The sequence below is a fragment of the Haematobia irritans genome, chromosome 4, assembly GCF_050003625.1.
Source record: "Haematobia irritans isolate KBUSLIRL chromosome 4, ASM5000362v1, whole genome shotgun sequence".
NCBI lineage: Eukaryota > Metazoa > Arthropoda > Insecta > Diptera > Muscidae > Haematobia > Haematobia irritans.
In genome coordinates this window covers 109,558,254-109,583,170 of record NC_134400.1, presented here as the reverse complement: position 1 = coordinate 109,583,170, position 24,917 = coordinate 109,558,254, and the positions used below count along the sequence as shown (strand labels likewise).

General features: G+C 33.4%; 1 protein-coding gene across 8 annotated transcripts in view; it reads left to right on the top strand.

The window, feature by feature from the left end:
- kst (spectrin beta chain, non-erythrocytic 5 kst) overlaps positions 1 to 24,917 on the top strand; it is a 232,521-nt gene that overhangs the window by 181,857 nt on the left and 25,747 nt on the right. For all 8 annotated transcript variants that reach the window (XM_075308366.1, XM_075308364.1, XM_075308362.1 and 5 more), the window contains 4 exons: positions 12,598 to 12,714; positions 21,769 to 22,031; positions 23,182 to 23,311; positions 23,631 to 23,818. In XM_075308366.1, coding sequence (XP_075164481.1) covers positions 12,598 to 12,714; positions 21,769 to 22,031; positions 23,182 to 23,311; positions 23,631 to 23,818 — 698 coding nt within the window. The remainder of the gene's footprint in view (positions 1 to 12,597; positions 12,715 to 21,768; positions 22,032 to 23,181; positions 23,312 to 23,630; positions 23,819 to 24,917) is intronic.

The window sequence follows — 24,917 nt, the reverse complement described above, 5'->3', positions numbered from 1 at the left end:
TCACTCTATAAGGTCTAAAATAAAAACAAATAAACGTGAAAAAACGCAAATTTAGGGGTGACTAAATTCATGCCAAAATTATTCCGATTTTAGTTGAGAATTGTTTCACTCTTTAAAGTCTAAAATATTTTTTGCCCCTAAAAAATTTTGGGAAATCCCTCAACCTGACAACACTGGCCTAGACACGCCTACTTTTAGTTTGATATTTTAATGTATAATTGACCGACGTCGAGAACAAATCTCAGTGTCGGCTTAGCCGCTGGTCACAAACATTACTGAGAAAATATAAACACTCGCTGAAGATTGTTTTGTGTACGGCCGAAACTGGATGACCTTTTTTATTCAATATATTTTACTTAAAATTTTCTAAACTAAATCTACATTTAGTTTTGTGATTGCTTCACTTTTTTGTGTTCTTTGTTACTAATAGAAAAATTGAACTAAACTGTATTACAAACGGCGATATCACAAAAATAAATAAATATATATATTTTTTTTTTTGATATATTCAAGAAAAATTCTTAGACATAATTAACTTTTTTTTCACTTGTTAAAGAACGTTTCATAGTTTGAAGAATAAAATTGGAAATCAAAATTGCAAATATGTCTTTAGAGCCATATATATTTCATGAGGTCTGAGACACGGTTAGTAGAATTCTACTAAAAATGTAGATTTTGTAAAATATTCCTCGTCACAAATTTTCCATAGAAATAAAATTTTAACAAAATTTTCTATAGAAATAAAATTTTAACAAAATTTTCTATAGAAATAAAATTTTGACAAAATTTTCTATAGAAATAAAATTTTGACAAAATTTTCTATAGAAATAAAATTTTGTTGTTGTTTTTGATCTCAGCTTAAAGCCATGCATTGACTAAACTACAAGTGTAGCTTAACCAACAGAGGAAAAGTATGCTTGTCAAATTTATTTGGGCAAAGCCCTATAGACTGAAAGATGGTTGGATGTACAGCTGTTTCGGAATTACCACATTCCTCATCAGCATCCTCTACTTGCAGCAAAACTATCAACCAATTATCAAAATAAATTCGGGTAATTCACTCAACCCAAAGTGAACTACACTTGAACCTCCCGAAAAAGGGTTTGATAGTCGGCTACTGCCTAAACAAATTTGCCAGCATATCTCTTTTCCTTTGCCAAACTCAAATCATCGATTTGAATGTATTTGGCTGGGTTTGTTTTTGCTGCAAGTAGAGGATGCTGATGAGGAATGTGGTAATTCCGAAACAGCTGTACATCCAACCATCTATAGAAATAAAATTTTGACAAAATTTTCTGTACAAGTAAAATGTTGAGAAAATTTTCTATAGAAATAGAAGTTTGGCAAATTTTTCTGTAGAAATAAAATTTTGATAAAATTTTCTATAGAAATAAAATTTTGACAAAATTTTCTGTAGAAATAGAAGTTTGGCAAATTTTTCTGTAGAAATAATTTTGACAAAATTTTCTATTAGAATAAAATTTGGACAAAATTTTCTACCGAAATAAAAAGTGGACAAAATTTTCTATAGACGCCAAAAAAATTCTTTTCGACTTGAAACTTGGCACAAGTAGTTGTTATTGATGTAGGTCGGATGGTATTGCAAATGGGCCATATCGGTCCACTTTTACGTATAGCCCCCATATAAACGGACCCCCAAATTTGGCTTGCGAGGCCTCTAAGAGAAGCAAATTTCATCCGATCCGGCTGAAATTTGGTACATGATGTTAGTATATGGTCTGTAACAACCGTGCAAAAATTGGTCCACATCGGTCCATAATTATATATAGCCCCCATATAAACCGATCCCCCGATTTGGCTTGCGGAGCCTCTAAGAGAAGCAAATTTCATCCGATCCGGCTGAAATTTGGTACATGGTGTTAGTATATGGTCTCTAACAACCATGCAAAAATTGGTTCACATCGGTCCATAATTATATATAGCCCCCATTTAACCGATCCCCCGATTTGGCTTGCGGAGCCTCTAAGAGAAGCAAATTTAATCCGATCCGGCTGAAATTTGGTACATGGTGTTAATATATGGTCTCTAACAACCATGCATATAAACCGATCACCAGATTTGACCTCCGGAGCCTCTTAGAAGACCAAAATTCATCTGATTCAGTTGAAATTTGGTACGTGATGTTAATATATGGCCTCAAACACCAATGCAAAATTGGTCGATATCGGTCCATAATTATATATAGGCCCCATATAAACCGATCCCCAGATTTGACCTCCTTGGAAGAGCAAAATTCTTCCCATTCGGTTGAAATTTGGTACGTGATGTTAGTATAGGGTATCCAACAACCATGCAGGAATTGGTTCCTATCAGTCCATAATAATATATAGCTCCCATATAAACCGATCTCCAGATTTGACCTCCGGTGCCTTTTGGAGAAGCAAAATTCATTCGATCTGGTTGAAATTTGGTACGTGGTGGTAGCATTTTGATATTTGACAACCATGTGAGTTGAAATTTGTGGATGAAAGTCTTTCGTAGAAGTTTCTACGCAATCCATGGTGGAGGGTACATAAGATTCGGCCTGGCCGAACTTACGGCCGTATATACTTGTTTTTTACATATATTCCAGTTAAATATGTTCGGAAGATTCCGGAAAGATGTTCAACATTACATACTATTATAATAAATGTTTACTATGAACTGTAGAATGTGCTTTATTGAAGACATAAATTCAGAAAAGAATTGTGCTTGATATAAACGAAATGGACTGTGTTGTTGGTTCAAAAATATTTTGTTTTTTTACTGAAAAAATAAAAATTTTGTAACAAACGAATTTTTTTGGTGATAAAAGTTAAAAATTTTCGAAGCAAATCAAAAAACTCTAACAAAAGAAAAACGTTTTCGGTACACGTTTTCCAACGTTTTTTTTTTCTTTGTATATAGAAAAAAATTGTATATAGAAATGAAACATTTTCTATAGAAATAAAATTTTGACAAAATAAGATTTTTTGCTTAGTAGTTTTTTTGGTAGAGGGTATAATAATAAAACTAAATGGGCTTTATTGACTTTTTTCAATTTTTTGTTGTTGTGTATCTTTTGTAATTTGAGATGTCTTTATTCTCTTGACAATATTACAATAAGTTTGGTTTAGGTATATCAAAATATTATAGAATACTTTACCTATTAGTGTTATCGACAGCACTTATAATCGAATTATAGCAAATTCGCTTATACACTCTTAATCTCAAAATTGTGTTTTCATCAAAAAAAAAAAAAAAATGCCAACGAATGATGTAAAAGAGCTTAACAATGGAATAAAAACCAACCATCTGTTATTCCATCAATACTAAGTTACTTGTGATTTTGGCTTTATAATTAAATCCATGAAAGTGTAACGTATTCATTGTCACTCACGAGTTCATTCACTGTTCCAATGGCTTTTTTATTGCCGGTTGGCATGGTACACTCTTACTTTCCACATCACCTTAATCATCGTCACCATAGCATAGATATTGTTCACAGAGATTTGGAATGTAAAACAATTTCTTAATTCCCAGGAACAATGCAAAATTCACTGAATTAAAATGGTATTTTAATCACATCAGTTAGCAAGTCAAACGCCTTTCGTCGCTAGTACTCACCATACGTCAAACACCATGTTGGGGTAGTACTACACTTCAAAGGCTTCATTCCTCTGCCTTAGCTTTTGCTGTCACATTTACTTTTTTTGTTATTGTTTTAAACCTCTAAGTAGTATCGCAACCGTCAATTGAATTGTGGTACATGTATCCACTATACTACGATCCATAGTGTTGTTTGATTAGATGGTATTCCTCCGTGAAACCCTCAATTATTCATCAAGCTAGAGAAGGTGTTTCTGCATAAAATTCTTCTTTTTCTATTGTCTTTTTAATTTGTGCATCGTTGTTTTCGCTCTCTCTCTGGTGGTGCTACAAGTTGGCGTGTGACATAGTTTTCTTTTGAATTTTCTTTCGTTCTGTTTTTTGTTATTGCGCGCCTCTACCGCCTCATCATGTTGTTCATGATTTCCTTTTCCTATTAGGATGATGTTTAAATATTTTTGCATTTATTTTCTTTTTGCTATGGTCGCCTCACCGTTATAGTAAAAGCAGCCTCAGCCACCTATTTCTGTACTTAAATCGTCCATCAACTTTCATTTGTTTTGAAAATAATCTGAAAAATACATTTGATACACAGAAAAATATGAAATTTAAAATATTTTTACAACGAACAAATTAACAGTTTGACTGATAAGTCCCCGGTCTGACACATAGATGGTGTCGCTAGTATTAAATGCATATTAATTTTATATAGTACCAACCTTCAAATGATTCTTGTCAAAATTTGACGTCTGTACGTCAATTAGTTTGTGAGATAGAGCGTCTTTTGTGAAGCAACTTTTGTTATTGTGAAAAAAATGGAAAAAAAAGGAATTTCGTGTTTTGATAAAATACTGTTTTCTGAAGTGGAAAAATACGGTGGAAGCAAAAACTTGGCTTGATAATGAGTTTCCGGACTCTGCCCCAGGGAAATCAACAATAATTGATTGGTATGCAAAATTCAAGCGTGTTGAAATGAGCACGGAGGACGGTGAACGCAGTGGACGCCCGAAAGAGGTGGTTACCGACGAAACCATCAAAAAATCCACAAAATGATTTTGAATGACCGTAAAATGAAGTTGATCGAGATAGCAGAGGCCTTAAAGATATCAAAGGAACGTGTTGGTCATATCATTCATCAATATTTGGATATGCGGAAGCTCTGTGCAAAATGGGTGCCGCGCGAGCTGACATTTGACCAAAAACAACAACGTTTTGATGATTCTGAGCGGTTTTTGCAGCTGTTAACTCGTAATACACCCGAGTTTTTCCGTCGATATGTGACAATGGATGAAACATGGCTCCATCACTAAACTCCTGAGTCCAATCGACAGTCGGCTGAGTGGACAGCGACCGGTGAACAGTCTCCAAAGCGTGGAAAAACTCAAAAGTCCGCTGGCAAAGTATGGCCTCTGTTTTTTTGGGATGCGCATGGAATAATTTTTATCGATTATCTTGAGAAGGGAAAAACCATCAACAGTGACTATTATATGGCGTTATTGGAGCGTTTGAAGGTCGAAATCGCGGCAAAACGGCCCCATATGAAGAAGAAAAAAGTGTTGTTCCACCAAGACAACGCACCGTGCAACCACAAGTCATTGAATTGGGCTTCGAATTACTTCCCCACCCACAGTATTCTCCAGATCTGGCCCCCAGCGACTTTTTCTTGTTCTCAGACCTCAAAAGGATGCTCGCAGGGAAAAACTTGGCTGCATTGAAGACGTGATCGCCGAAACTGATGCCTATTTTGAGGCAAAACCGAAGGAGTACTACCAAAATGGTACCAAAAAATTGGAAGGTCGTTATAATCGTTGTATCGCTCTTGAAGGGAACTATGTTGAATAATAAAAACAAATTTTGACAAAAAAATGTGTTTTTGTAGTTTTTGTTCCAACAGCCCCCAATACTCGTAATTAAACCCACAACCATAGAAGGAATATGATCACCTCCTAGAGCAAAATGTTATTTTTTGACGGTGAACATGTACACTCAATAAAAAAGTTTACTTGGATCCAATGATTTTGACCTTCCTTTAAGGATTTTGGTACACACAAAAATGTTTTTTTCTGATTCAATCACCAAATTAATTGATCCAATTAATTTTTTAATTGAAATGTCTTCAATCACGAAAATGATAGTATCAATCACAGTTTTAATTGGGCATAGAAAAAATTCTTGATTAAAAAATTAATTGATTTTTTTTAAGCAAATTTCAATTAATTTTTTAATTGATTCAATTGATGTTGACTGCAAAACTCAATTAATTTATTAATTTTTTATTTGGATTAACAAATATTTGTTTGAAATACATTTTTAATTAAAAATTAAAAAAAAAAAAAAAATTTTTTATCGACCTACCTGGCTTTAATTCTAGGATCAATAAAATTAAAGTTAGGATACAGATCTCATTTATGAAATTTTCATTCTTTTTTTTCGATATATTAATAAAGCTATTCATGGACAAACAAATGCCAGTTTAAAATTCCAAATTATAACACATACTTCAAAGTAAAACATGTTTTCTTAATTCCAAAAAAAAAAAACAAACTTTAAACCAAAGATACAAAATCCTCAAAATAAGTCTTAGGCTTATTTGAAGCGTTTTTATCCTAAATGTAAAGATTCAATATTTCGTTAATTTAAGGACGATTTCTTTCAATCAAAAGAGTTTTTCTATTCTTTAAGGAAAATATGTTATGCCTTAGTTCAAAGACATAAGACTTTAATTTCCAAAATTTGTGTCCTAAATTTAACAGAACAGATTTTGAAGCAAAAATTATAAACTTTATTGTAATTAAAATTTCATTAGTTTAATTTTTTTACTATTTTTTTAATTGCGCATCCTAATATTTAGGTTTCGTAATCTTCAATACCACGTAAATATTTTTTCAGTGCCACATGTATATCGCAACCATGTTATTTTCTCGAACATTGCGTATCTGATTTCGACAACATTTTTTATGTTTGGCGAATAAACAATATTTTTTTGCGCCAAAAATATTGTTTTCTCCCTATCCTAATATACAATTTTTCTCAAGGAGGTGATCATATTCCTTCTGCATATTAAAAAAAAAAAAAACAATGAATCCACCAGAAAGAAAAATATAGTTTAATTTTAAGAAAATTTTAACTAAATGGTATTACAACAATAGCACGAAAATTTGTAAATGTTTTTCAATAAATTTCATTTTATTTCACTTGTTATGGAAAGTTTCCCCAAAAATATCCTTAGCGCCATACAAAGTTCCAGATGGTTGAATTTGGAGTAAAACGTAAAACTTTTAAGAATTTCTGAACTATTTTATGGGAAATTGCGAATTTAGTACATCATTGTACTAAGTATGTGTATAATTTTTCCAACTTTTTTCATTTACCTAACCTACAAAAATGATTAATAAAGTCAATTTTAACAAAAACATTTCATCGAAAGCCCTGCGCTGAAAACATATTGACCTAATATGAAGTATTGTGAAACCTAAATTTTAGGACACTCAATTAGCACAACAAATTTCTTTAAAATAAAAGAACGTTCATAATATTTGCCTTAAATTTTTTTTCTTTAAATTTAGGACACGAATTAGAAATTTTCGTCCCTCTATTAAAGTCGAATATCTTTGAATTAAGGCAATATTTCCTTAAAGTAAAGAAAAACATTTTTATTCAAAGAAATAAACTTTAAATTAGCGGAAATATATAGGATCTGTGAATTAAGTATAAAAAAGCTTCACAATTACTTACTTATTATACTTATTTTGAGGATTTTGCATTATTGAGTTAAAGATTTTTTGAAATTAGGAAACCTAGATTTGGCTTAAAGTGTCTGTTATAATTTAGAGGTTTAACTAACAGTTATTCTATCTACATGAATAAGTTTTTTTTTTTTTTTTGAGGAACAAAAGTATTGGCACAGGTACTTCTAAATTAGTTTTTTTGGTCAATTTAGTACTTTTTGGACATTTCTTTTTGTTTGATAACAGCATCAAGCAATCTAGAATGGACTAATGAAGACAATGAATGAACTAATTTTTTTATTTTATTTGGGCCTTTATTCCCCAATTCTTCAATCAACACTGTACCAAATTTCATCAAAATCGGTTAATAATAGTGGCCTGAATACTGCGAACAACAAATACATGGTCAGGCGGACGGACACCAAGCCGACTCGGGAAGTGGTTGTGAGTCGATCGGTATATATTTTATGAGGCTTAAAATCAATATAATTTTTTCGCAAATACCCTTTTAGGGTGCTGTGCCAATACTTATGTGTGACACGGTATACGAGTATAGTGGTGTTTTTATACCCTGCGCCACACTGTGGAACAGGGTATTATAAGTTAGGGCATATGTTTGCAACACCCAGAAGGAGACGAGATTGACACATGGTATCTTTGGCAATAATGCTCAGGATGGGTCCCTGAGTCGATCTAGCCATGACCGTCTGTCTGTGAACACATTTTTGTGATCAAAGTCTAGATCACAGTTTTAGTCCAATCGACTTCAAATTTGGCACAAGTTTCTGTTTTGGGCCAGAATAGAACCCTATTGATTTTGGATGAAATCGGTTCAGATTTAGATATAGCTCCCATATATATCTTTTGCCCGATATGGATTTATATAGCCCCAGCCAGAGTTTTACCCTAATTTGCTTAAAATTTTGCACAAGAAGAACAATTAGTACTATAGTCAAGTGTGCCAAATTTGATTGAAATCGGTTCAGATTCAGATATAGCTCCCATATATATCTTTCGCCCGATATGGACATATATAGCTCCAGAAGCCAGATTTTTGGCCCAATTTGGTTGAAATTTTGCACTAGGAGTACAATTAGTAGTGTAGTCAAGTGTGCTAAATTTTATTGAAATCGGTTCAGATTTAGATATAGTTCCCATATATATCTCTCGCCCGATTTTCCGTCATATGACCACAGAGGTCAAAGTTGTAGTCCGATTTACGTGAAATTTTGCACAGGGAGTAGAATTAAAATTCTAAGAATGTATGTCAAATTTGGTTGTAATCGGTACAGATTTCGATATAGCTTCCATGTATATGTTTTTCCGATTTGGACAAAAATGGCAAAAATACCCACATTAACTTATAAAATCGCCACTGCTAAGTCGAAAACTTGTAAAAATGACTCAAATTTTCCTTTATTTCTAATACATATCTATCGACCGATAAATCATAAATACACTTTTCGAAGTTTCGACAAAAATGGTCAAAATACCAACATTTTCCTTGTTAAATCGCCACTGCTTAGTCGAAAAGTTGTAAAAATGACTAATTTTCCTAAACTTCTAATACATATATATCGAGCGATAAATCATAAATAAACTTTTGCGAAGTTTGTGTGTGTAGAATGTTGCTCCTATTTTGATTTTGGAATTCACTCTTCAGTTGTCAAAATGCCGTCCAAGCAAGAAGAGCAGCGTATCAAAATTTTGCTCGCGCATCGCGAAAACCCGAGCTACTCGCACACAAAGCTGGCAAAATCGCTAAAAGTTGCCAAATCAACCGTTACAAATGTAATTAAAGTGTTTGGGGAACGTTTGTCGACAGCCAGGAAGTCTGGATCGGGGGGAATCGAAAACCGGAAGCCGCTGAGACGACAAAGAGAGTTGCCGGTAGTTTCAAGCGAAACCCTAACCTCTCTCTCCGAGATGCCGCAAATAAGCTGGGTGTATCGTCTACAACCGTGCATCGAGCCAAAAAACGAGCCGGACTATCGACTTACAAGAAGGTAGTGACTCCAAATCGCGATGATAAACAAAATACGACGGCCAAAGTGCGATCCCGGAGGCTGTACACGACGATGCTGACGAAGTTTGACTGCGTGGTAATGGACGACGAAACCTACGTCAAAGCCGACTACAAGCAGCTTCCGGGACAGGAGTTTTATACGGAAAAAGGAAGGGGAAAGGTAGCAGATATTTTCAAGCACATAAAACTGTCAAAGTTCGCAAAGAAATATCTGGTTTGGCAAGCCATCTGTACCTGTGGCTTGAAAAGTAGCATTTTCATAGCTTCCGGGACTGTCAACCAAGAAATTTACGTGAAAGAGTGTTTGAATAAACGTCTGCTGCCTTTCCTGAAGAAACACGGTTGTTCCGTACTGTTTTGGCCGGATTTGGCATCTGCCATTACGGTAAAAAGGCCATGGAGTGGTACGCCGCCAACAACGTGCAGGTGGTTCCCAAGGACAAGAACCCTCCCAACACGCCAGAGCTCCGCCCAATTGAGAAATACTGGGCTATTGTCAAGCGGAACCTAAAGAAGACCAAAAAACTGCTAAGGACGAGCAGCAGTTCAAGGCAAACTGGCTTTCTGCTGCGAAGAAGGTGGACAAGGTGGCTGTACAAAATCTGATGGCAGGTGTCAAGCGTGAGGCCCGGCAATTCGGATTTGAAAAAGCGAAAGCCTAACTGAATATTTTGCCTGAATTTTATACTAATTGAACTTGAAAAAGAAATTTAATTTGATTTTTTAAATAAACGATTTCACCGATTTACACGCGTTTTCCCTTGACCAAATTTTGACCGTATCACCCTTTAGCCGACTTAAATTTTGAGTCTATAGATTTTGTAAAAGTCTATCAAATTCTGTCCAAATCGAGTGATATTTAAATGTATGTATTTGGGACAAACCTTTATATATAGCACCCAACACATTTGACGGATGTGATATGGTATCGAAAATCTAGATCTACAAAGTGGTGCAGGGAATAATATAGTCGGCCCCGCCCGACTTTAAACTTTCCTTACTTGTTTTTTACTAACATTGTGTTCTAACATAGGTTAGGTTAGGTTAGATGGCAGCCCGATGTATCAGGCTCACTTAGACTATTCAGTCCATTGTGATACCACATTGGTGAACTTCTCTCTTATCACTGAGTGCTGCCCGATTCCATGTTAAGCTCAATGACAAGGGACCTCCTTTTTATAGCCGAGTCCGAACGGCGCTCCACATTGCAGTGAAACCACTTAGAGAAGTTTTGAAACCCACAGAAATGTCACCAACATTACTGAGGTGGGATAATCCACCGCTGAAAAACTTTTTGGTGTTCGGTCGAAGCAGGAATCGAACCCACGACCTTGTGTATGCGAGTCGGGCATGCTAACCATTGCACCACGGTGTTCTATCTCAGGGCATTAGCCGATTTAAATTTAAAGTCCATAAGTATTGTAGAACTCTGTCCAGATCTGGTCAGAGTATATGTATATGGGAACATAAACCTTTATATATGGCACCCAATACACTGGGTGGACGGATTTGATAGGATATCGAAAGTGCGGGTCTACAAAGTGGCGCAGGGTATAATATAGTCGGCCCCGCCCGACTTTAGACTGTCCTTACTTGTTTTTTTGTTTTCGTTCTGTGTATATGTAGGCTTGGTATATCGTATAAATGTAAATTTTCCATGTCATTCGAAATATTTCGATCTACCTTAATATTCATGTGTAACTTGTTTGATCGCATGCCTGCCACATCTCTATAAATGTAAGCCAAGTTTGGTGCATGAATGTATGCCAGTGATTTCACAGCAAGTGCAGCAGCCTGCCAACACACTCGTCACATCCCAGGGAAAAAAGTGAAAGTTTCTCATATTACTACGCCAGTCAGGTCTAAATGAAATCCAAATGAAATATGCAACGTCATATTCACGTACGAAGATTTGTTGGACTGTATTGTTGTTAGATGCACAATCCATATTTATTATGATGATGATGATGATGTATGAGTTTTAATGTTTCACTTTTCCCTATGTGTCATGACACCAAGAAACTCTAATGGCTATCAAACACGCACGCTACGATGTTGTATATAATTATCACCTGTGTTTGACTTATAGAATTATCCTAGAACATTTCGAGGTAATTTCACATCAATCCAAAGACAGGTGTATATATTTTTTTTTAACCAAACATAAAATGGTTGCTGAAATCAGTTACACAATGTCCGAGAAAATAAGATGGTTGAAAAAAAAACATGTTATATGTTCACCGTCCAAAAATAACACTTTGGCCTAGGAGGAACCACTATTGTCTACCTAAGATCATGTTGAAAAAAAAAATCAATTATAATGTTAAACAACTACTAATGTCTCACACTTTTTGGGCCCAATAAAATAAATATCAAGGTCTAAATGTGAGAACTCTTATGCATGCTCAAAAATATCGGGGGAAAAAATGTTGACCTAAGGTGAAACCTATGAACTACGTTTCCAAATATCCAATCCGCAATGGGAGCCATTAACAGGTGTTCGCAAACTAGTTATCATCACGCTAGTGAGTTAGGCATCAAACACAAAAAAAAATACAAAAATAATTGCAAAAAATGTGTGCTGAACCACAATCTTCTAAGAGTTTTTATGGTAGCTAGCTTATCTAATCTATGCTCTTTGAAGTATGGAGGGAGTATAATAACCCAGTAAAAAAAAGTTAAAAGTTCTTCTTAAGACATTACTTTTAATGTACATACATCCAAAAATGTTTTTCTAAAGATTGAATTTTCTCTTCACAAGAAGTTCTTTTGAGGCGATAAACGTTTAGGGACCCTAAACCCATCGAAAAATCTAATTCCGAAGTATCCAGCCTTCAATAATGGCTATATCCAAGTGATGTTACAGCGTGGAAGACTTATTTAAATTCAATTTCGTAAATTTATTTATTATATTAAAATCTATCTATAAATTATATAAATATCAACAAAAATCTATTTAATTATTTAATGCAAAAGAAATTAAAAAAATGTTTAAGTTAAATTTAATTAAAATAAATGCACATTAAATGGACATTAATTTTTTTGTATAACAAATTTAAATCAATTGGTTTAATAAATAAAAAATTAAAATTATTATAAATTAAATACTCGTAGTAATATGTTGAACCTATAATTGGAAGACTTTTGTTTAATTAAAACAATAGCATCTTTTTCTGTCATTATTATTCACATAAACATTTGTTTTTTTTTTAATTCTTTAATTTACTAAACATCTCTTCAATATTGTGTTTTTAGGTTCGATTGGAATCCATTGGTGCTGAGGACATTGTCGATGGTAATCCCAGATTAATTTTAGGTTTGATTTGGACCATTATTTTACGGTTTCAAATTCAAGAAATCGAAATTGATGTGGTAAGTTATTAATTACACTTCTATCACAGACGTATTTGGTTTATTATTTGTTTTTTTTTTGTGATATAACAAAAGTCAAATTTAGCCTTTATTTTCAAGGGTAACTTATTATGCCATGTTTCAGGTAAAAAGCATCTTTATAATAAAATGTAGAAAGGCACGTCCTATTTATGAATGCGTTTTAGCCCTATACATGGATGAAAAATAATGTTTATACCCTGCGCCACACTGTGGAACAGGGTATTATAAGTTAGTGCATATGTTTGTAACACCCAGAAGGAGACGAGATAGACACATGGTGTCTTTGGCAATAACGCTCAGGGTGGGTCCCTGAGTCGATATAACCATGTCCGTCTGTCCGTCCGTCTGTCTGTGAACACATTTTTGTGATCAAAGTCTAGGTCGCAATTTAAGTCCAATCGCCTTCAAATTTGGCACATGTTCCTAATTTGGGTCAGAATAGAACCCTATTGATTTTGGATGAAATCGGTTCAGATTTAGATATAGCTCCCATATATATCTTTCGCCCGATATGCACTAATATGGACCCAGCAGCCAGAGTTTTATACCGATTTGCTTGAAATTTTGTACAAACATAACACTTAGTCGTATAGTCAAGTGTGCAAAATTTGGTTAAAATCGATTCAGATTTAGATATAGCTCCCATATATATCTTTCGCCCGATATGAACTAATATGGTCCCAGAAGCCAGAGTTTTGGCCCAATTTGTTTAAAATTTTGCACTAGGAGTACAATTATTAGTATAGTCAAGTGTGCAAAATTTGATTGAAATCGGTTCAGATTTAAATATAGCTCCCATATATATCTTTCGCCCGATATGGACTAATATGGTTCTAATAGACAGAGTTTTGGCCCAATTTGGTTGAAATTTGCACATTGTGTTCCACCCTAGTGCATTAGCCGACTTAAATTTTGAGTCTATAGATTTTGTAGAAGTCTATCAAATTCTGTCCACATCGAGTGATAAATGTATGTATTTGGGACAAACCTTTATATATAGCCCCCCAACAAATTTGACGGATGTGATATGGTATCGAAAATTTAGATCTACAAAGTGGTGCAGGGTATAATATAGTCGGCCCCGCCCGACTTTAGACTTTCCTTACTTGTTTTCGTATGTTTCGGTGTAAAATTATATCTTTGAAACTAAAATTTTTAGCACATTATTTTTAATTGCAAGCATATAATGTTCATAAACTAGTATACAATGTTTGGGACATATATGTTAATATGTTAGAACATATTATGTTTGGGCCATTATTGTTTATCGACTTACATATTTTGTAGAAATAAATATTTGGGGTGTAAATTCAAATAAAATACAAACATAGATTTTTAGTTTCGTTCGAACACAATTTTATTTAAGATTTTTTGATGAGTACACTGAAAAAACAGTGAACCCACCAGAAAGAAAACTTTCGGTTAATTTTAGAAATTTTTGGAATATTTTTAGAAATTTTTAACTAAACAGTACTACAAACGCTGACATCACGCCGATGTCATAAAAATAAGTAAATATTTTTTGACAAATTCAAGAAAATTTATTAGACATAATTAAGTTTTTCACTTGTTAAAGAAAATTTTGTAGTTTGAAGGAAAAAATTGGAGTTCAAAATTGCAAGAATATCTTTAGTGACATACGAAGTTCATGATGAACGCATTTGTAGTAAAATTTACAAATTTAAAGAAATATTGAACTATTTTGTGGAAGACAGGAATTTAGTTCATCTTTATCCTTCATTTGTGTATATTTTTTTCCTCGGTTTTAGTTAGTTTAACTAACGTACACAAAAAAATATTAGAGTAGAGGAAACTTTCTCCAAACATAATAATTCCATGAACTAAACGAAAGTTAAATTGGCTTTAGTGAAATAGAGAGTTCACTTTTTTTTGAGTGTATTACAATTTCAATACCTTCACTCAAAAAAAAAGTGAACTCTCTATTTCGCTAAAGCCAATTTAACTTTATCTTAGTTCATGGAATTATTATGTTTGGAGAAAGTTTCCTTTACTCTAATAATTTTTTGCGTAAATTAGTTAAATTAACTAAAACCGAGGAAAAAAATATACACAAAGGAAGTACAAAGATTAACTAAAATCGTGTTTTCCGCAAAATAGTTCATTATTTCTTTAAATTTGTAAATTTTACTACAAATGCGTTCATCATGAACTTCGTATGTCACTAAAGACATTCTTGCAATTTTGAACTCCAATATTTTCGTTCAAACTACAAAATTTTCTTTAACAAGTGAAAAAATTTAATTATGTTCAATAAATTTTCTTGAATTTGTCGAAAAATATTTACTTATTTTTATGACATCGGCGTGATGCCAGCTTTTGTAATACTGTTTAGTTAAAATTTTCTAAAACTATTCAAAATTTTCTAAAATTAACCGACAGATTTCTTCCTGGTGGGTTCACTGTTTTTTCAGTGTACAAATATAAAAAAAAAACAAGTAAGGAAAGTCTAAAGTCGGGCGGGGCCGACTATATTATACCCTGCACCACTTTGTAGATCTAAATTTTCGATACCATATCACATCCGTCAAATGTGTTGGGGGCTATATATAAAGGTTTGTCCCAAATACATACATTTAAATATCACTCGATCTGGACAGAATTTGATAGACTTCTACAAAGTCTATAGACTCAAAATTTAAGTCGGCTAATGCACTAGGGTGGAACACAATGTTAGTAAAATAACATGGGAAACATTTAAATCTGAAGCAATTTTAAGGAAACTTCGCAAAAGTTTATTTATAATTTATCGCTCGATATATATGTATTAGAAGTTTAGGAAAATTAGAATCATTTTTACAACTTTTCGACTAAGCAGTGGCGATTTAATAAGGAAAATGTTGGTATTTTGACCATTTTTGTCGAAATCAGAAAAACATATATATGGGAGATATATCTAAATCTGAATCGATTTCAATCAAATTTGGCACACAGACTATATTACTAATTGTACTCCTAGAGCAAAATTTCAACCAAATTGAGCCAAACCTCTGGCTTCTGGGGCCATATATGTCCATATTGGGCGAAAAATATATATGGAAGCTATATCTAAATCTGAACCGATTTCAATCAAATTTGGCATACATGACTATACTACCAATTGTGCTCCTTGTGCAAAATTTCAAGCTAATCGGGATAAAACTCTGGCTTCTGGGTCCATATAAGTGCACTGAAAAAAAGCATACTCGGTTCCAAAGATTTTGTCTTTACTTTCAAAAAATTTGGTATTGATTCCGAGCCAAAGAAGCGGAGAATACAAGTAAGGATACTTTGAAGACACAATTCTCTTTTAAATTTAGGTTTTGTGTACTTGCTTCTAGGAAGCAAATTTTAATTTTTCGCTTTCTCAGCTTTTTTTCTTCATATGCTATCAAAGTCCTTTAAAACCGAGTTAACGTCAACTTTATTTTCCAAATTAGGACTCGACTTCCAGTAGAAATTATGCTATGTTTGAAGTAAAAAACTTCTTTAAAATAAAGTTTTGAAAAACATGTCCTATATTTGAACGATTTTTTGCTTTGTAGTCAAGATGCAAAAAGACAACAAATTTAAAGACAATTTCATAAAATTTAAAGAATTTTTCTGAATTACTAAAGTCAAGCTGACCTTAGCCTATAAATTTTTTCTTTCATGTTAAGATACCCATTTTTAAGTCAAATCACTTAATTATAAGGACAATACGACTTCATTGAAAAGTTTATCGACTTTTGGACAAGGAAAATAACTTTATTTTAGAGAAATGCGTCTTCTATGCTAAGCAAAATTTGTATTCGTATTTTAAAGACATGAAATCTTTGACCTCACGACAATATTTTTTTCAGTGTGCATATCGGGCGAAAGATATATATGGGAGCTATATCTACATTTGAATCGATTTCAACCAAATTTGGCACGCATAGCTACAATGCTAAATCTACTCCCTACGCCAAAACTCTGGCGTGTAGGACCATATTAGTCCATATCGGGCGAAAGATATATATGGGAGCTATATCTAAATCTGAACCGATTTCAATCAAATTTGGCACACATGACTATATTACTAATTGTACTCCTAGTGCCAAATTTCAACCAAATTCTGGCTTCTGGGGTCATATAAGTCCATATCGGGCGAAAGATATATATGGGAGCTATATCTAAATCTGAACCGATTTTAATCAAATTTTGCACACTTGACTATACGACTAAGTGTTATGTTTGTACAAAATTTCAAGCAAATCGGTATAAAACTCTGGCTGCTGGGTCCATATTAGTGCATATCGGGCGAAAGATATATATGGGAGCTATATCTAAATCTGAACCGATTTCTTCCAAAATCAATAGGGTTCTATTCTGACCCAAATTAGGAACATGTGCCAAATTTGAAGACGATTGGACTTAAATTGCGACCTAGACTTTGATCACAAAAATGTGTTCACAGACAGACGGACGGACGGACAGACGGACATGGTTATATCGACTCAGGGACCCACCCTGAGCATTCTTGCCAAAGACACCATGTGTCTATCTCGTCTCCTTCTGGGTGTTACAAACATATGCACTAACTTATAATACCCTGTTCCACAGTGTGGCGCAGGGTATAAAAATCCTAAACCAATTTTTTCATAAAAGGTTAGCGTCACTGAATATTACCTGATAATTGAAGATTCCAAAATTAAGTCGTATGAAGGGGTTATTATTTTGCTGGTGCTTTCTTTTTTTATAAACCAATTTTCAAAAAACGAAAATTTTTCTCAAATTTAAAATAACAAATATTTTATATATTTTTTATTATATTATTTTTTTAACAATCCCTCCGTATACCATAACAACGCGATTGCAACTAAAAAACAACCCACGCGCAAACATATCGATGACAGGTATCGATTACAGGTAGATAAAAGAAATGTAGGAAATTTTCCTATATTCTAACAAGTGTGTTTCCATAAGTTTTGAAAGGATTGAATACTTCTTAGTACGAATGAACTAAAATATTTTTCTATGCCAAGTGTTATTCGTATGTATGATAAGCTTTCTATAATAAAGGAAGTCAGAATTATAATTTTATAATAAATTTTACTAAATTTGAGGAAACTTGGTTTTAGTTCGGTTTTTGTTTTTTTTTACGAATCCTTTGTTATCTGTGAATAAAATTTTCTTGTTCAGTAGTAAATTCTTATACCCAGCGAAGAAAACAGTATTAGTAAAATTCCATGCCTTATTGTAGTTAATTAACTATTCCTAACTGCTTTCAGTATAGGATTTTTTTACTGAAACAAGTAAATTTTATTATTTCACACAAAAATTTAATTGAATGGAAATAAAATGGCTAAACTAAATTGATGAACATTTTTATACCCTCCATCATAGGATGGGGGTATATTAACTTTGTCATTCCGTTTGTAACACATCGAAATATTGCTCTAAGACCCTATAAAGTATATATATTCTAGGTCGTTGTGAAATTCTGAGTCGATCTAAGAATGTCCGTCCGTCCGTCTGTTGAAATCACGCTAACTTCCGAACGAAACAAGCTATCGACTTGAAACTTGGCACAAGTAGTTGTTATCGATGTAGGTCGGATGGTATTGACAATGGGCCATATCGGTCCACTTTTACGTATAGTCCCCATATAAAGGGACCCTCAGATTTGGCTTGTGGAGCCTCTAACAGAAGCATATTTCATCCGATCCGGCTGAAATTTGGTATATGGTGTTGGTATATGGTCTCTAACAACCATGCAAAAATTGGTCCACATCGGTCGATAATTATATATAGCCCCCATATAAACCGATCCCCAGATTTGGCTTGTGCAGCCTCTAAGAGAAGCATATTTCATCCGATCTGGCTGAAATTTGGTACATGGTGTTGGTATATGGTCTCTAACATCCGTGCAAAAATTGGTTCACATCGGTCCATAATTATATATAGCCCCCATATAAACCGATCCCCAGATTTGGCTTGTGCAGCCTCTAAGAGAAGCATATTTCATCCGATCCGGCTGAAATTTGGTACATAGTGTTGGTATATGGTATCTAACAAAAATTGGTCCACATCGGTCCATAATTATATATAGCCCTCATATAAACCGATCCCCAGATTTGGCTTGCGGAGCCTCAAAGAGAAGCAAATTGCATCCGATCCGGCTGAAATTTGGTACATGGTATTGGTATATGGTCTCTAACAACCGTGCAAAAATTAAAATAACAAATATTTTATATATTTTTTATTATATTATTTTTTTAACAATCCCTCCGTATACCATAACAACGCGATTGCAACTAAAAAACAACCCACGCGCAAACATATCGATGACAGGTATCGATTACAGGTAGATAAAAGAAATGTAGGAAATTTTCCTATATTCTAACAAGTGTGTTTCCATAAGTTTTGAAAGGATTGAATACTTCTTAGTACGAATGAACTAAAATATTTTTCTATGCCAAGTGTTATTCGTATGTATGATAAGCTTTCTATAATAAAGGAAGTCAGAATTATAATTTTATAATAAATTTTACTAAATTTGAGGAAACTTGGTTTTAGTTCGGTTTTTGTTTTTTTTTACGAATCCTTTGTTATCTGTGAATAAAATTTTCTTGTTCAGTAGTAAATTCTTATACCCAGCGAAGAAAACAGTATTAGTAAAATTCCATGCCTTATTGTAGTTAATTAACTATTCCTAACTGCTTTCAGTTTAGGATTTTTTTACTGAAACAAGTAAATTTTATTATTTCACACAAAAATTTAATTGAATGGAAATAAAATGGCTAAACTAAATTGATGAACATTTTTATACCCTCCATCATAGGATGGGGGTATATTAACTTTGTCATTCCGTTTGTAACACATCGAAATATTGCTCTAAGACCCTATAAAGTATATATATTCTAGGTCGTTGTGAAATTCTGAGTCGATCTAAGAATGTCCGTCCGTCCGTCTGTTGAAATCACGCTAACTTCCGAACGAAACAAGCTATCGACTTGAAACTTGGCACAAGTAGTTGTTATCGATGTAGGTCGGATGGTATTGACAATGGGCCATATCGGTCCACTTTTACGTATAGTCCCCATATAAAGGGACCCTCAGATTTGGCTTGTGGAGCCTCTAACAGAAGCATATTTCATCCGATCCGGCTGAAATTTGGAATATGGTGTTGGTATATGGTCTCTAACAACCATGCAAAAATTGGTCCACATCGGTCGATAATTATATATAGCCCCCATATAAACCGATCCCCAGATTTGGCTTGTGCAGCCTCTAAGAGAAGCATATTTCATCCGATCTGGCTGAAATTTGGTACATGGTGTTGGTATATGGTCTCTAACAACCGTGCAAAAATTGGTTCACATCGGTCCATAATTATATATAGCCCCCATATAAACCGATCCCCAGATTTGGCTTGTGCAGCCTCTAAGAGAAGCATATTTCATCCGATCCGGCTGAAATTTGGTACATAGTGTTGGTATATGGTATCTAACAAAAATTGGTCCACATCGGTCCATAATTATATATAGCCCTCATATAAACCGATCCCCAGATTTGGCTTGCGGAGCCTCAAAGAGAAGCAAATTGCATCCGATCCGGCTGAAATTTGGTACATGGTATTGGTATATGGTCTCTAACAACCGTGCAAAAATTGGTCCACATCGGTCCATAATTATATATAGCGCCCATATAAACCGATCCCCAGATTTGGGTTGCGGAGCCTCAAAGAGAAGCAAATTTCATCCGATCCGCCTGAAATTTGGTACATGATATTGGTATATGGTCTCTAACAACCATGCAAAAATTGGTCCACATCGGTTCATAATTATATATAGCCCCCATATAAACCGATCCCCAGATTTGGCTTGCGAAGTCTCCACGAGAAGCAAATTTCATCCAATCCGGTTGTAATTTGGAACATGGTGTTAGTATATGATCTTTAACAACCGTGGCAGAATTGGTCCATATCGGTCCATAATTATATATAGCCCCCATATAAAACGTTCTCCAGATTTGACCTCCGGAGCCTCTTGGAGGAGCAAAATTCATCCGATCCGGTTCAAATTAGGAACGTGGTGTTAGTATATGGTCGCTAACAACCATACCAAAATTGGTCCAATCACACAAAAATTGGTCCATATCGGTTCAAATCATGGTTGCCACTAGAGCCCAAAAATAATCTACCAAAATTTTATTTCTATAGAAAATTTTGTCAAAATTTTATTTCTATAGAAAATTCTGTAAAAATTTTATTTCTAGAGAAAATTTTATTCGGTTCATAATAAAATTTTCATCATTTTCAAAATTTTATTTCTATAGAAAATTTTGTCAAAATTTTATTTCTATAGAAAATTTTGTTCAAATTTTATTCGGTTCATAATCATGGTTGCCACTCGAGTCACAAATAATCTACCAAGATATTATTTCTATAGAAAATTTTGTTAAAATTTTATTTCTGTAGAAATTTTTGTCAAAAATTTCTTTCTATAGAATATTTTGTCAAAATTTTTATTTCTATAGAAAATTTTGTGAAAATTTTATTTCTATAGAAAATTTTGTTAAAATTTTATTTCTGTAGAAAATTTTGTGAAAATTTTATTTCTATAGAAAATTTTGTTAAAATTTTATTTCTGTAGAAAATTTTGTCAAAATTGTATGTCTACTTTGTCAAACTGAATTATATACGTATTGGATCGATCTTTTTTGATTTAATATATACCACGTATGGACTTACATACAATTTAGAAGATGGTGTTAGGAGGTTTTAAGATACCTTGCCATCGGCAAGCGTTACCGCAACCTAAGTAATTCGATTCTGGATGGTGTTTAGAAGAAGTTTCTACGCAATCCATGATGGAGGGTACATAAGCTTCGGCCTGGCCGAACTTACGGCCGTATATACTTGTTTCCTTTGGTTTCGAAGACACTTTTTTCTGGGTGTTGACATTTATTAGTTGTTTGAGTTATCTTAAGTTAATGCAATACCTTTTTTATATTCAATTACTATATCACTATTATCCTTACTTTTCTAACCCCCATTTCTCTCTTTCTTAGGACGAAGAAAACGAATCGTCTGAAAAACGCTCTGCCAAAGATGCATTGTTGCTGTGGTGTCAACGTAAAACTCACGGATATCCTGGTGTTAATATTCAAGATTTTACCTCCTCTTGGCGTTCCGGTTTAGGTTTCAATGCTTTGATACATTCGCACCGTCCCGATTTGTTTGAATACAGCACAATTGTTAATTCGAAAAATTCAAATATCGATAATTTAAATCATGCCTTTGATACGGCTGCTTCCGAATTGGGTATACCAAGGTAAGAAAATAGAATTAAACATAAACTTCCACAAAACCAAAGACAAAAGAAATAATTCATTTTCACAAAAAGAGATATTTTGCCACCATATTGCAGCATAAAATTTGAACTTGAACTAAAATATGGATATATCCTATAAGTTTATGGTTTATATATAGATTAGTAAATTCAAATTTCTTTCGGAGATTAAAAAAAAAGTTCCACAAAAAGTCACATAGTAGTGCCAAAAAGATTGCACAATTTGATTGATAATACGAACAAATTGAACAACACCTTACTATCCAAAATGCACTAGGGCAAAAGTCCCAAGGGTTGAGATCCAGATATTTTGGTGGCCGTTGGGCGGTAAAAATAAAGCGATGAGTCTCCTTTTAAAGCCATTCTTTGTCCTTTTGGAATGCTGTGGGAAAGATTGAAAATTTTGAATGATAATACGAAAAAAAATTGAAAACAACCTTACTCTCCAAAATGGACCAGGGGCAAAAGTCAAAAGTCCCAAGGATTGAGATAGTTTGGGGGCCATTGGGCGGTAAAAATGAATCGAGGAACCTGCGTTTTTTCTTCGTCCATGTATAAATGCCTAATTCAGTTAGAATGTGCCGTATTTCTAAAAAAAAATCCGAAAACATTTTATGTGCAAATGCAGTGGTGGTCTGTGGCTAAAAAAACTTTTGCTAATTGAAACAGCAGTCGTAAGTTTGATTTCCGGACAAACGAAACAGCTTTTACGTTTTCAGCAGACAAAAACTACTGCAACAATTAGGTTAGGTTAGGTTAGGTGGCAGCCCGATGTATCAGGCTCACTTAGACTATTCAGTCCATTGTGGTACCACATTGGTGAACTTCTCTCTTATCACTGAGTGCTGCCCGTTTCCATGTTAAGCTAAATAACAAGGGACCTCCTTTTTATAGCCGAATCCGAACGGCGTTCCACATTGCAGTGAAGCTTTGAAACCCTCAGAAATGTCACCAGCATTACTGAGGTGGGATAATCCACTGCAACAATTAACTTTTCCTGCAAATTAAAATTAAAATTAAAAATTCCTGCAAATTAAAATTAAAAATTGTGTTAAAATTATAATCTTGCTTTCAGATTTTCTTAACAAAACCACAAATCTTATTAACTTTCATTATTTTTAATTATTTACAGCCTATTGGATGCTGAAGATGTTGATTCAGCTCGACCCGATGAAAAATCAATTCTCACTTATGTGGCCTCATACTATCACACCTTTGCACGCATGAAAAATGAACAGAAGAGTGGAAAACGTATTGCCAATGTAAGTAAAACTAAAGAAAAAATCTATAAATTTTCTTTATGTTTCTGCTCTATCATTCATCAAAGAAACTCATATGAAAGCAAAATGGACAGAAACCAGAGTTCAGTGTGTTAAATACAAAATTTGCATTAATAATTCTGGCCTATTAAACAACGTTCACTCGATCGATAATTTCTCCAATTGGTTTTCTCCATATTGCATAAATTAATAAAAAATACTCTTTATTGCTTAATTGATTGGATACACTATTCCAATCAAATAATCTCTATACCTTTCAATTATCATTTAAGTCAGATCTCTTACCTTTTATATTATTTAGATTGTGGGTCAATTAATGGATGCTGATCGCAAGAAAATCTATTATGAACGCTTGACCACTAATTTGCTAAGCTGGATTAGACAAAAGACAATTGAATTGCAAAAACGCGATTTCCCCAACTCTTTGGAGGGAATTCAAAGGGAGTTGTTGGCTTTCAAAGAGTATCGAACGATTGAGAAACCACCCAAGTAAGTAAATTTAAAAATAACATTGTACACAAAAAAAAAAAAACAAGATAACCCACCCATGAAAGAACAAGAAAATCTAATCGAAATTTTACGAAAAAGTCAAATTTGAAATTCGAAAAATCGACTATTCCAAAGTTTGAAAAACTCGACAAACGGGCTCTCAAGAATGTAAAATGTCGAAATATCGACAAAAAGAAAATGTTAAGTAATCGTAGCATGAGAAATAAGTTTTTTTTTTAATTTTTCATTTATTCATCCTGCATTAAAAGACGTACATCTGCGGTCAAAATAATAGTAGTGAATAAACACAAAAACTAGAATATACACCAAAAACCACGAAACAATAATTTTCTTTTTCTTGGTATAATTTGTGATATTTTAGGCATTTTAACATTTGTCTGAGACGTTTTACCTCAAAAATTAAAAAAAAAATGCAGCTTTTATATAATTTGTATACATAAAACAAATATTACCATAATTTTTTCTAATTTAAATTTTAATTGAATTCTAAAAAAAATTTCAATCAAAAATTTAATCTTTTAATTGAAATAAAAATCAATCACAGAAATTAATAGTATCAATTAAATTTTTAATTGGATCAATTAATTTTTTAATTGATGTTGATGATTGATACTATCATTTCTGTGATTGAAGACATTTCAATTAAAAATTAATTGGTTCAATTAATTTTAATTACCCATTAAAATATGAAAAAAAACTAGTTATAAAAATTAAATTAAAAGAACTTCCTTTGTAATTAAAATAAGGAACCTCTTTGTGCCTTTAGAACAACTTCCATTTTTTTGCTGGGTAATCATGCTTGTTGTCTGTCTAATTGCACTCTACAACACTCGACACCAATCTACTTCTCGAAAGTCCAAAAGCATAGAATCTCACACACGGTTGTTACCGTTGGTAGAATTCTACCAAAAATGTAAGATTTTTTACTGTTTGGTAGGTTGGTAGAATTCTTGATGTTTTGGTAGATTTTGTAAAATATACTTTCCAGGAACTTTAATTTTCTATAGACATACAATTTTGACAAAATTTTCCATAGAAATAAAATTTTGACAAAATTTTCTATAGAAATAAAATTTTG